The sequence below is a fragment of the Salvia miltiorrhiza genome, unplaced genomic scaffold (assembly GCF_028751815.1).
Source record: "Salvia miltiorrhiza cultivar Shanhuang (shh) unplaced genomic scaffold, IMPLAD_Smil_shh fragScaff_scaffold_39, whole genome shotgun sequence".
In the NCBI taxonomy this organism is placed as follows: Eukaryota; Viridiplantae; Streptophyta; class Magnoliopsida; order Lamiales; family Lamiaceae; genus Salvia; species Salvia miltiorrhiza.
This window is the reverse complement of record NW_026651458.1, coordinates 576,689-586,721: the sequence shown is the minus strand read 5'-3', so window position 1 is coordinate 586,721 and position 10,033 is coordinate 576,689. Positions and strand designations below refer to the sequence as shown.

General features: G+C 40.8%; 1 protein-coding gene and 1 long non-coding RNA gene across 4 annotated transcripts; one reads left to right on the top strand and one right to left on the bottom strand.

Moving 5' to 3' along the window:
• Nucleotides 1-221: 221 nt before the first annotated feature.
• Nucleotides 222-4,371, bottom strand: LOC131002924 (uncharacterized). Of its 3 annotated transcripts, XR_009094466.1 has the most exons (6): nucleotides 3,588-4,371; nucleotides 3,154-3,239; nucleotides 1,933-2,251; nucleotides 1,044-1,112; nucleotides 677-805; nucleotides 224-547 (listed from the first exon to the last, which is right to left on the bottom strand). It is a non-coding gene; the product is annotated as an uncharacterized LOC131002924 (long non-coding RNA). The 3 variants fall into 3 exon arrangements; XR_009094467.1 differs by lacking the exon at nucleotides 3,588-4,371 and having other exon boundaries at nucleotides 222-547; nucleotides 654-805; nucleotides 3,154-3,556; XR_009094465.1 differs by lacking the exon at nucleotides 3,588-4,371 and having other exon boundaries at nucleotides 225-547; nucleotides 3,154-3,548.
• Nucleotides 4,372-7,856: 3,485 nt separating this feature from the next.
• LOC131002937 (uncharacterized) lies at nucleotides 7,857-9,136 on the top strand. Its single transcript, XM_057929429.1, has 4 exons — nucleotides 7,857-8,344; nucleotides 8,437-8,529; nucleotides 8,588-8,707; nucleotides 8,827-9,136. Exons 1-4 carry the CDS (start codon nucleotides 7,857-7,859, stop codon nucleotides 9,134-9,136), a joined length of 1,011 nt encoding a protein of 336 aa, XP_057785412.1.
• The last annotated feature ends 897 nt before the right edge of the window (nucleotides 9,137-10,033 follow it).

Genomic DNA, 10,033 nt, shown 5'->3' with positions numbered 1-10,033 from the left:
AATACATAACGATTTTTTGCACTTTTTATAACGGTTGTTTGCACTTTTTATAACGATTTTTGCACTTTTTATAACGATTTTAACCGTTATCTTTGATTAGAATACATAACGATTTTTTGCATTTTTTATAACAGTTTTTTGCATTTTTTATAATTGTAGTATATTTTTAAATTTTTCACTTTTTATACAACGACAAAATGATAATATCAACAATAACAATATTATATATCATCCAAAATATGCATACATTATTATACAAATGAACCAAATATCAAGTATACATCATCATTGCATATTCCGATTCAAAATTGAAAATACCAACTACCTTATAGCTAAAACAAAAATCTATCATACAATGTTTCTAGCACCAAGTCCTCAAGAACTAGTTAATCAACCTGCTATGATTCTCTGGTTGTCTTTTGACCTCAAGCCATCCCAAGCTACCATAAATTCATTACGCATTCTTCTAGTTGCCTCATGCTCAAAAGCATCGCCACGGGCGCCAAGTATGAGTCTACAATTTTCCCAAAGCAGTTTGCTTGTAGAACTTTCAAAAAAGAAAGAAAAGATCAAGAATTAGTTTCATAGTTAGGATTATAAAAGTTTCCAAAACATAGCAGAAGTTAACAGGACAGAAGTATAGTAAACAATACATGAAGTGTAAAAAGATACCCACAGCTTGACCAATTTCCGACATCAAGCATGCAAGTCCTCCTATCACTTTTTCATCTCCACTTTTAACAGCGGGAAAAAGAAGTGCTTCCTTGATAAATCCAACTCGGCATAGTAAAACCTGAGGCAGCCCCTAGGGGAGCAAAACCAAAATAGAGTTTTATAATTGAATAATATTCTTGCTGGAATCAACTACAGCTCTCTAAACAACACAAATCGTGCAAGATTTTCTGCTTTTTTGTGTACTTGAAAGTGAGCATTACATGAAGGTAACTCTCCCACTCGAAAGCTAAGATAATCATAGCACATAAAGTTAGTATAGCTTATATCTTGTTCTATAGGACAAAAAGCACAAATGGGATATAGCTTACCTCTTTATCTTTAAGCACCTTGCTCAAAACAGCAGCAGGTGCCCCAGCACAACAAATTCCATTTCGAAACTTAGAACAAGAAAAAGAATACTTGGATTAAATTTGAGAAAAAGATGAAGAAAAGTAGAGCAAACAAATATTAAGTCCCTTGAGTAATTCTATTCATAACTTTCTCAAGTAAGAAATCTCAAATATGTAATTATATATGAATCTCAACTTTGAAAAATCATATAAAATCAACCTCTTCAAAGAAAAATACAAGCTTTACCTTTTTAGAAAGCTATTAAAGTCTATATTTATTACAAAGTTACAAAAATACAATATCTCAAGTGTATAAGAAATTATCTCACAAAATGCAGAATCTGCCACAGAACCTTTCTGCTTCGTGCAGTACTTTTAAGAAAATTGTTTGACATATCTAACGGTGTCCAATTTAGCTGAAATTTTGTAGAAACCTCCTACTCATGTTGAAGTTATTACAGTAAAAATTTCAAGTTATTTGGACAACAGGAACACTCTCGAAAATCCCTCACAAGACACTGGTTCGTCCAGCCAAACTTGACAGCAATACAGTTTCTGTTGAAACTCAACATATAACTCATATTTTGGCCAAATAAAAGCTATAGGAACTCAAATACATCATCTTACTACACATTAGCATGCTTTAGCTTGAAATTTAACACATCAACACCAAGAAAGCCAAGTTCTAACACAACCAATCACCACAACTTCTCCACTCAATACTAAAAGTCGGTCTTCCCTTATTCATAAATCAAAATTGGCTCAACACATAGTAACATGCTCAACATCCCCCAATTTCTATCATATAATCACATTCCACACTCCCAAGAGTTCAATTACATAAGCATCAAACATTTAGCTATCTTACCTCAAGAATGCCCAAATTCACTTATTCAAAACTTTTAGGAAATCATGATTTCTTGTCCAGTCCAGCAATCCGGTTTAGCACCTATACCATCCAGTGAAATGAAAATTACACCCCAAGAAAACAAAATACAAAAAACAGAAAAATGCAGTTCTAATTCAGAGATGCCCATAAGAGATTATGATAATATGTGTATTTTTGTAGCCTTTAAAGGACTCAAGGCATATGCTACAAGCTCATCTTGAATCCCCTCGTTGACAAAAGCTGAGGCTGATGCAATGTCATTCTTAGCCTTCTTGACCTCATCCATTCCTGGAACAAACTAGAACAAAGACCACAATTTTTTTAAAAAAAAATAATTACGAAAAAACACCATTCACATGTTTATTCAATTGAGCAAACTGATCTGGAAATGAGCTACATGATATGGGGAAATGATATCAGAAAACAAAAATACCATTGAATGCATCATACACCATATCAGATATAAAGTTTAATGAAACAATTAAACCAAAATCGAGAAAACGGATCGAGAATCATGAACAAACACAATTAACTTCTTCAACACACACCACTAATTCTCCATCACTAACGGTATAACATTCCAAAGTAATCAAAAATTAAAGGAGAGAAACGTTCCAGAAAGAAGTATGCTGGTGCAGGTCCCTCAAACTGCATTCGGACCTCATAATTTAGAGAGAGACGGAGAAAATTAAGCAGAGAGAGAAAATAGGGCGCGATAAAGGAGCTAAATTGATCATTGAATTAGCGCATCATAAACAAAAAAACTCTAGCTAATATGGTGAACATTTATAAGAAATAAAATTTACAGAATTCTCTCTACTTTGAAACAATGGATACATGCACAAGCTAATATGGTGAACATTTATAAGAAATAAAATTTGTGAACTCAGGAAATAGCATCAATATTAAGATGAATTCCTCAAGATAAGCAACAATAACAGAGAAAGCATATTTCTAAGTCTAAAGGAGATTTAAATAGCATTGTCATAACTCAAGACGTGTCTGAAAAACTTTCTAACAAGAAATCTCTTACAAAGCCAATAGTTTTCACCTTAAAATCTTCATTCATCAAGAAGTAGAACCACAACCATATGTAATATAACTCAAAGGCCACCACAAACAACCAAAAAGGCAAATTCACCAAGTCAACTAAGAGCATTAAGCTGCCATAACCACTCATATGTTGAGCTGAAAAATTACCTGCATCAATCTCCAAAATTCTCAGCAGAAGTATCAGTGTTCTCATCCTCGTCATCATCCAGTTCTCGTATCTTAGCAATCTCAGCCTGCGCACGCTCAAAATTCATTCTATATTGTTGAATAGAGAATGTGAGAGATAATCCCCTAGCAAACAAACAATAGAGAATGTGAGAGATAATCCAATAACCGTTGGAGAATTATGTATGAGAATGTGTTTCATTCTTACAATTGAGGATAATCCAATAACAGAGAGATAATTCAAAAACTTGAGCAAAATAGCTTCACAAAATTAAAAAATTTGAGCAAAATAGCTTCAGATAATTTAAAAAATTCGAGCAAAAGCCCTAATCTTAATCATATTGTTACCAACAAAGTTCAAAAATTAGGGATTTGGAATGAGATTTGCGCAAGGGATGTATAATTAGGGATTCTACCTTGGTGGTGGCTATTGTAGAAGGCGGCAGCGGCGGCTCCTAGGGTTTGCGATTGAGAGCTCGACCGGCGGCAGCTGCTAGGGCTAACGGATGGATAAAGAGAGACGGGTGCGGTAAGTGGCAGACGAAGAAGCAAAAAGCCCGATCTGCTGCTGCTGCTGCTGCAATAAAAGTGGCGTCGGTGGAGGAGAGGGGTGGTCTGCTCGTGCTCGGTGGAGGGGAGAAGGGTGCTCCGCCGCCCGATCTGCTGCTGCGAGAAGAGTGGCGTCAGAGGCGACGTGATGCAGGGTGGGTGGGGGCGAGAAGAACTAGGGCTCAACCTTTGCCCTAGCTATATGTTAGAGGAAAATGGAGAGGCGAGGTCGCGGCGACCGATGTCGCCGGAAGAGCGCGAATAGCTACCATTCGCCGGAACTTGCCTCGGCAGCGGCGGCGACTATCTCTCAAAGAGTGAGAGATCGCGAAGAGAGAGAGAGATTTGGGGAAGAGATGAGAGATAGAATTATACAATATTTTTAAATTATTTAATTAATAAATTAATTATGAAAATAAAAAATTAAATGAAATAATAGCATACATAACACTTTTACTTAACGGTTTCAATAATCGTTATCTAAGAGTTCAAAAATACGCACATAGATAACGGTCGGCTTAACGGTTTGTAATACCGTTATGTATGTAACTAATAGATAATGCAAAAACATAATGAATTAATTGAAACCGTTATCTATGCATATAGACAACACTACATAGATAACGGATTTTTGCAAAACCGTTATCTATTCCAAAAACTGCGCTCATACATAACGGTTTTTGAAAAAAACCGTTATCTATGCACTGTTATGTATGTAAACTTTTGTAGTAGTGATTATTGCAAGAGTTCGATGTTGAGATAAAGGATAGAAAAGGGAGTGAAAATCATGTGGCCGACCAAATTTCACGCATGGATAATAACTTGATTAACTCTGGTCATAATACTATTCTTGATTCTTTTCCTTTTGAGTTTGCGTATGAACTGACCTCCGCCAGAGCTGGAGACTTAGCCAGAGCTGGTAGCCTTGCCAGAGCTAGAGACTTAGCCAGAGCTGGTAGCCTCGCCAGAGCTAGAGACTTAGCCAGAGCTGGAGACTTAGCCAGAGCTGACAGCCTTGCCAGAGTTGGAGACGTAGCCAGCGCTGATAGCCTTGCCAGAGCTGGAGACTTAGCTAGAGCTGACAGCTCTGCGAGCAATGTGCCTTAGTATGCAGATATTGTTAACTTTTTGGCTTGTGGAGTAGTCAGACCAGAGCTGACGTCGCAGGAGAGGAAGCGGTTTTTAGCTCTGTGCAGTCACTATTATTGGGAGATTCCTTACCTTTTCAAGCTTGGAAAGGATGAAGTCATTCGACGGTGTGTGCCGGCAGAGGAGCAGCAGCAAGTTCTGAAAATGTGCCACGAAAATCATTGTGGTGGACATTTTGGGTGACAGAAGACAGCGCACAAAGTTCTTCAATCAGGTTTGTTTTGGCACTCCATTTTTAAAGATGCACATATGTTTACTCTTGCGTGCGATAGGTGCCAGAGAGTAGGAAATCTCGGCCGAAGGAATGAGATGCCCATCCAGAGCATACTAATTGTCGAAATTTTTGATGTATGGGGCATCGATTTCATGGGCCATTTCCTACTTCGCATGGGTTTCAATATATCTTGCTTGCTGTAGATTATGTGTCCAAATGGGTTGAAGCTATTCCCACGCGGCCATGTGATGCTAATGTTGTGCTTAAGTTTGTGCAAAAGAGAACATTCTTTGTAGATTCAGACTTCCCAGAGCTATCATTAGCGATGGAGGCAAGAACTTTTGCAACAAGTTGTTTGCAAAGCTCATGAAGAAGAATGGAATCACGCACAAGGTGGCAACACCATATCACCCACAGACCTCTGGGCAAGCTGAGATAAGCAATCGGCATATCAAAGGCATTCTAGAGAAGACATTGCAGCCCTCGCGCAAGGATTGGTCTGCAAAGCTGAATGATGCACTCTAGGCGTACAGAACTGCCTTCAAGGGCATGCTTGGGATGAGTCCTCGTTTATGGCAAGGCTTGTCATCTGCCGGTGGAGATTGAGCACAAAGCATACTGGCAATCAAGGCTGCTAATTATGATTTGGACTCTACTGTGAAGCAGCGCACGCTGCAAATGGAAGAATTGGATGAACTACGCAATGAGGCGTATGAGAATGCAAGGATTTACAAGGACAAAGTGAAGCGACTGCATGATCGCCGCATTTCCCACAAGAAGCTCTGCCCCGGAATGAAGGTGTTATTGTTCAATTCTAGACTGAAGTTGTTTCCGGGCAAGCTCAAATCGAGATGAAGTGGCCCTTTTCTCCTAAATGAGGTATTTGACCATGGTGCAGTCGAGCTGTACAACGAACATACGAAGGAGAGCTTAAGAGTAAACGGCCATCGCGTGAAGCCGTACTATGAGCATTAGAGCCTGCCGATGGTGGTGGAGTTTCAAGCTCTGCACAATCCAGGCTGAGGATCAGAGCTGAAGTTGGGCTGGCGACTTTAAAACTAGCGCTTGGTAGGAGGCCGCTGCAATTCTACTCTGACTCTGCCGCTGGGCTGAAGAATGTCAGCGCTGAAAAGTCCAGTGATAGATCTAAAATTCCACTGTGAAAAGGACAGCGCTGACATTTCTACTCTGCCAAAGGCCGCAAACCCGACATTTCGCTGCCCTCACAGCGCGTCTGTTTTTCATCGCCCATGATCAGGGACGTCTTCTAACTCTTTTTATCTTGTGCCCTGAGGACATGACATTCTTTAAGTGTGGGGGGTGTCTTGTTTTGTTGCATGCTTTCAATTGGGCGATTGGTCCCTTTATTTTTAGCTTGCTCGGATACTTGCAATTTTTTTATGAATTTATGGAAGAGAAGATGGTTTTCGATGTGATTTTTGGATTTGTGATTGTTTGGTGGTTATTCTTGTTTTGCTCTTGATATATGTTTCTTGTTTGTGCAAAGAATTATGAGTTTTGTTGCAACATGATTGTAAGTAAGTAAAACGTGATCATTTGTCCGGTAGATGCTAGAATGAGTGTTGTCATTGTGATTGCCTACGATCGTATCCTTATCTGTGAAATGTTTAAAATGCTGGACGAATTGCCAGATCTGAAAAAGCCAGCTCTGAAACATCTGGCCAGCTCTGAAAATGATAGCTCTGAGTCTTTGCTCCTCTAGTTTAACTATGAGCATGAGAAACCACGTGAAAAGACTTTAGATTACATCCAAATGGTTTTATTTCATGAATTATGGCTCAAATGTTGAAATTTACGTGATTAAGCACACAAAGTGTGAAAAATGGAGATATTAATTATGAAGGCGATCACATTAGGGAATTCACTTCTAGCAGAGAATTGGGTCTAATCGAATTACTTGCATTACTGTTTTGTTGCTTCGTAAACTTTAGTTACTTGCATGATCGAGAGATGTGTGTTGATTGAAAATTTTTGAATTGACTTGTTAAATGTTTGGATGAAATAAGCATCGTTGAAACACTCTCTTCCTAGGATTCATACTGATTTTGATGAGGACAAGCAAAATGATAAGTGTGGGGTGTTGATTTATGCTTAATTGTTTGTATTTTGGGGGTTTGCATGTGTTTATTTTGAGATAAATATCCTGGAAATTGGTGCGTTTATGGGTTTGTTTTATGCTTTGCGGGAGATTCTGATTTTATAGATGGAAGAGTGTGATGTTGGAGATTTTGGGTTAGAATTACGTACTTAGGCGTAAAATGGTGTTCAGAGCTAAAAGTCCGTGCCAGAGCAGAGCTGAGAAGTTGTGCCAAAGCAGAGCAGAGAAGCTGCGCCAGAACAGAGCTGACTTCCATAGTCAGAGCTGACCATCTCCAGAGCAGAACAAACTTAATAGAGCAGAGCTAAACTCGACAGAGCTGAACTCAGTCACCAGAGCTGACTTTATGCGCCAGAGTAAACACAATTCCAGAGGTGACTTCTAGATCTGCCTTGTCTCGCCAGAGCTGGGAAGACTCGCCAGAGCTGACTTCCAGCTCTGGCATACCTTTCCAGAGCCGCTTACGTTTCCAGAGCTGGCGATTTCTCGCCAGAGCTACCGGGTTACTTGCAGAGCACGCTGCCAACTGGACTTTCCTTTGATTTCACGATGCTTATCTTTAAGAGTCCAATTTTGCAAGGCCGAGTTTGATGGTAATTATGGTTGGACTGAAGTCTATAAATAGGGTCTTATCATGCTGCTTTGAGATATTTGATGACTAAGACACAAGCTAAGCCACGTCTGATTCGTTGGATCTTATTGTTGCAAGAGTTCGATATTGAGATAAAGGATAGAAAATGGAGTGAAAATCATGTGGCCGACCATCTTTCACGCATGCATAATAACTTGATTAACTCTGGTCATAATACTATTCCTGATTCTTTTCCTTTTGAGTTTGCTTATGAACTGACCTCCGCCAGAGCTGGAGACTTAGCTAGAGCTGGTAGCCTTGCCAGAGCTAGAGACTTAGCCAGAGCTGGTAGCCTTGTCAGAGCTGGAAGCCTTGCCAGAGCTGGAGACTTAGCCAGAGCTGACAGCCTTGCCAGAGTTGGAGACGTAGCCAGCGCTGACAGCCTTGCCAGAGCTGGAGACTTAGCTAGAGCTAACAGCTCTGCGAGCAATGTGCATTGGTATGCAGATATTGTTAACTTTTTGGCTTGTGGAGTAGTCAGACCAGAGCTGACGTCGCAGCAGAGGAAGAGGTTTATAGCTCTGTGCAGTCACTATTATTGGGAGATTCCTCACCTTTCCAAGCTTGGAAAGGATGAAGTCATTCGACGGTGTGTGCCGGCAGAGGAGCAGCAGCAAGTTCTGAAAATGTGCCACGAAGATCATTGTGGTGGACATTTTGGGTGACAGAAGACAGCGCACAAAGTTCTTCAATCAGGTTTGTTCTGGCCCTCCATTTTTAAAGATGCACATATGTTTACTCTTGCGTGCGATAGGTGCCAGAGAGTAGGAAATCTCGGCCGAAGGAATGAGATGCCCATCCAGAGCATACTAATTGTCGAAATTTTTGATGTATGGGGCATCGATTTCATGGGGCCATTTCCTACTTCGCATAGGTTTCAATATATCTTGCTTGCTGTAGATTATGTGTCCAAATGGGTTGAAGCTATTCCCACGCGGCCATGTGATGCTAATGTTGTGCTTAAGTTTGTGCAAAAGAGAACATTCTTTGTAGATTGAGACTTCCCAGAGCTATCATTAGCGATGGAGGCAAGAACTTTTGCAACAAGTTGTTTGCAAAGCTCATGAAAAAGAATGGAATCACGCACAAGGTGGCAACACCATATCACCCGCAGACCTCTGGGCAAGCTGAGACAAGCAATCGGCATATCAAAGGCATTCTAGAGAAGACAGTGCAGCCCTCGCGCAAGGATTGGTCTGCAAAGCTGAATGATGCACTCTGGGCGTACAGAACTGCCTTCAAGGGCGTGCTTGGGATGAGTCCTCGTTTATGGCATGGCTTGTCATCTGCCGGTGGAGATTGAGCACAAAGCATACTGGCAATCAAGGCTGCTAATTATGATTTGGACTCTACCGTGAAGCAGCGCACGCTGCAAATGGAGGAATTGGATGAACTACGCAATGAGGCGTATGAGAATGCAAGGATTTACAAGGACAAAGTGAAGCGACTGCATGATCGCCGCATTTCCCACAAGAAGCTCTGCCCCGGAATGAAGGTGTTATTGTTCAATTCTAGACTGAAGTTGTTTCCGGGCAAGCTCAAATCGAGATGAAGTGGCCCTTTTCTCCTAAATGAGGTATTTGACCATGGTGCAGTCGAGCTATACAACGAACATACGAATGAGAGTTTAAGAGTAAACGGCCATCGCGTGAAGCCGTACTATGAGCACTAGAGCCCGCCGATGGTGGTGGAGTTTCAAGCTCTGCACAATCCAGGCTGAGGATCAGAGCTGAAGTTGGGCTGGCGACTTTAAAACTAGCGCTTGGTAGGAGGCAACCTGATTTATGCTTAATTGTTCTATTTTTAAGGGTTTGCATGAGCTTTGTTTTAAGATAATCTTCTGGAAATTGGTGCGTTTTATGGTGTATTTTATGCTTTGCAGGAGATTTAGGTTTTCGAGATGAAGAGTGCAAATGTTGGAGAGTTTGGGCTAAGAATTACGTTTTTGTGCATACTCTGGCACATCAGAGAAGCGAAACCCCGCGCGGAAGTCAGAGCAGCGGAACCAAGCTCTCCAGAGCAGAGAAGCGCTCCAGACCCAGAGAAGTCATTCGCCAGAGCAGCGAAATCACACGTCAGAGGAATCAAAGCCAGAGAAATCAAAAGCGCCAGAGGAATCAAAAGCGCCAGAGGAATCAAAGTCAGAGGAATCAAAGCCAGAGAAATCAAGAAGCCGGAGGATTCGAATGCCAGAGCAGCG

What these genes read in the sequence shown, in the direction of transcription:
- LOC131002937 (XM_057929429.1), top strand. Translation starts at nt 7,857, where the DNA reads ATGACTAAGACACAAGCTAAGCCACGTCTGATTCGTTGGATCTTATTG. An exon ending in ACGTCGCAGCAGAGGAAGAG is followed by an intron (nt 8,345 to 8,436) that starts GTTTATAGCTCT and finishes GTGTGCCGGCAG; the next exon opens with AGGAGCAGCAGCAAGTTCTG. An exon ending in CCATTTCCTACTTCGCATAG is followed by an intron (nt 8,708 to 8,826) that starts GTTTCAATATAT and finishes CATTCTTTGTAG; the next exon opens with ATTGAGACTTCCCAGAGCTA.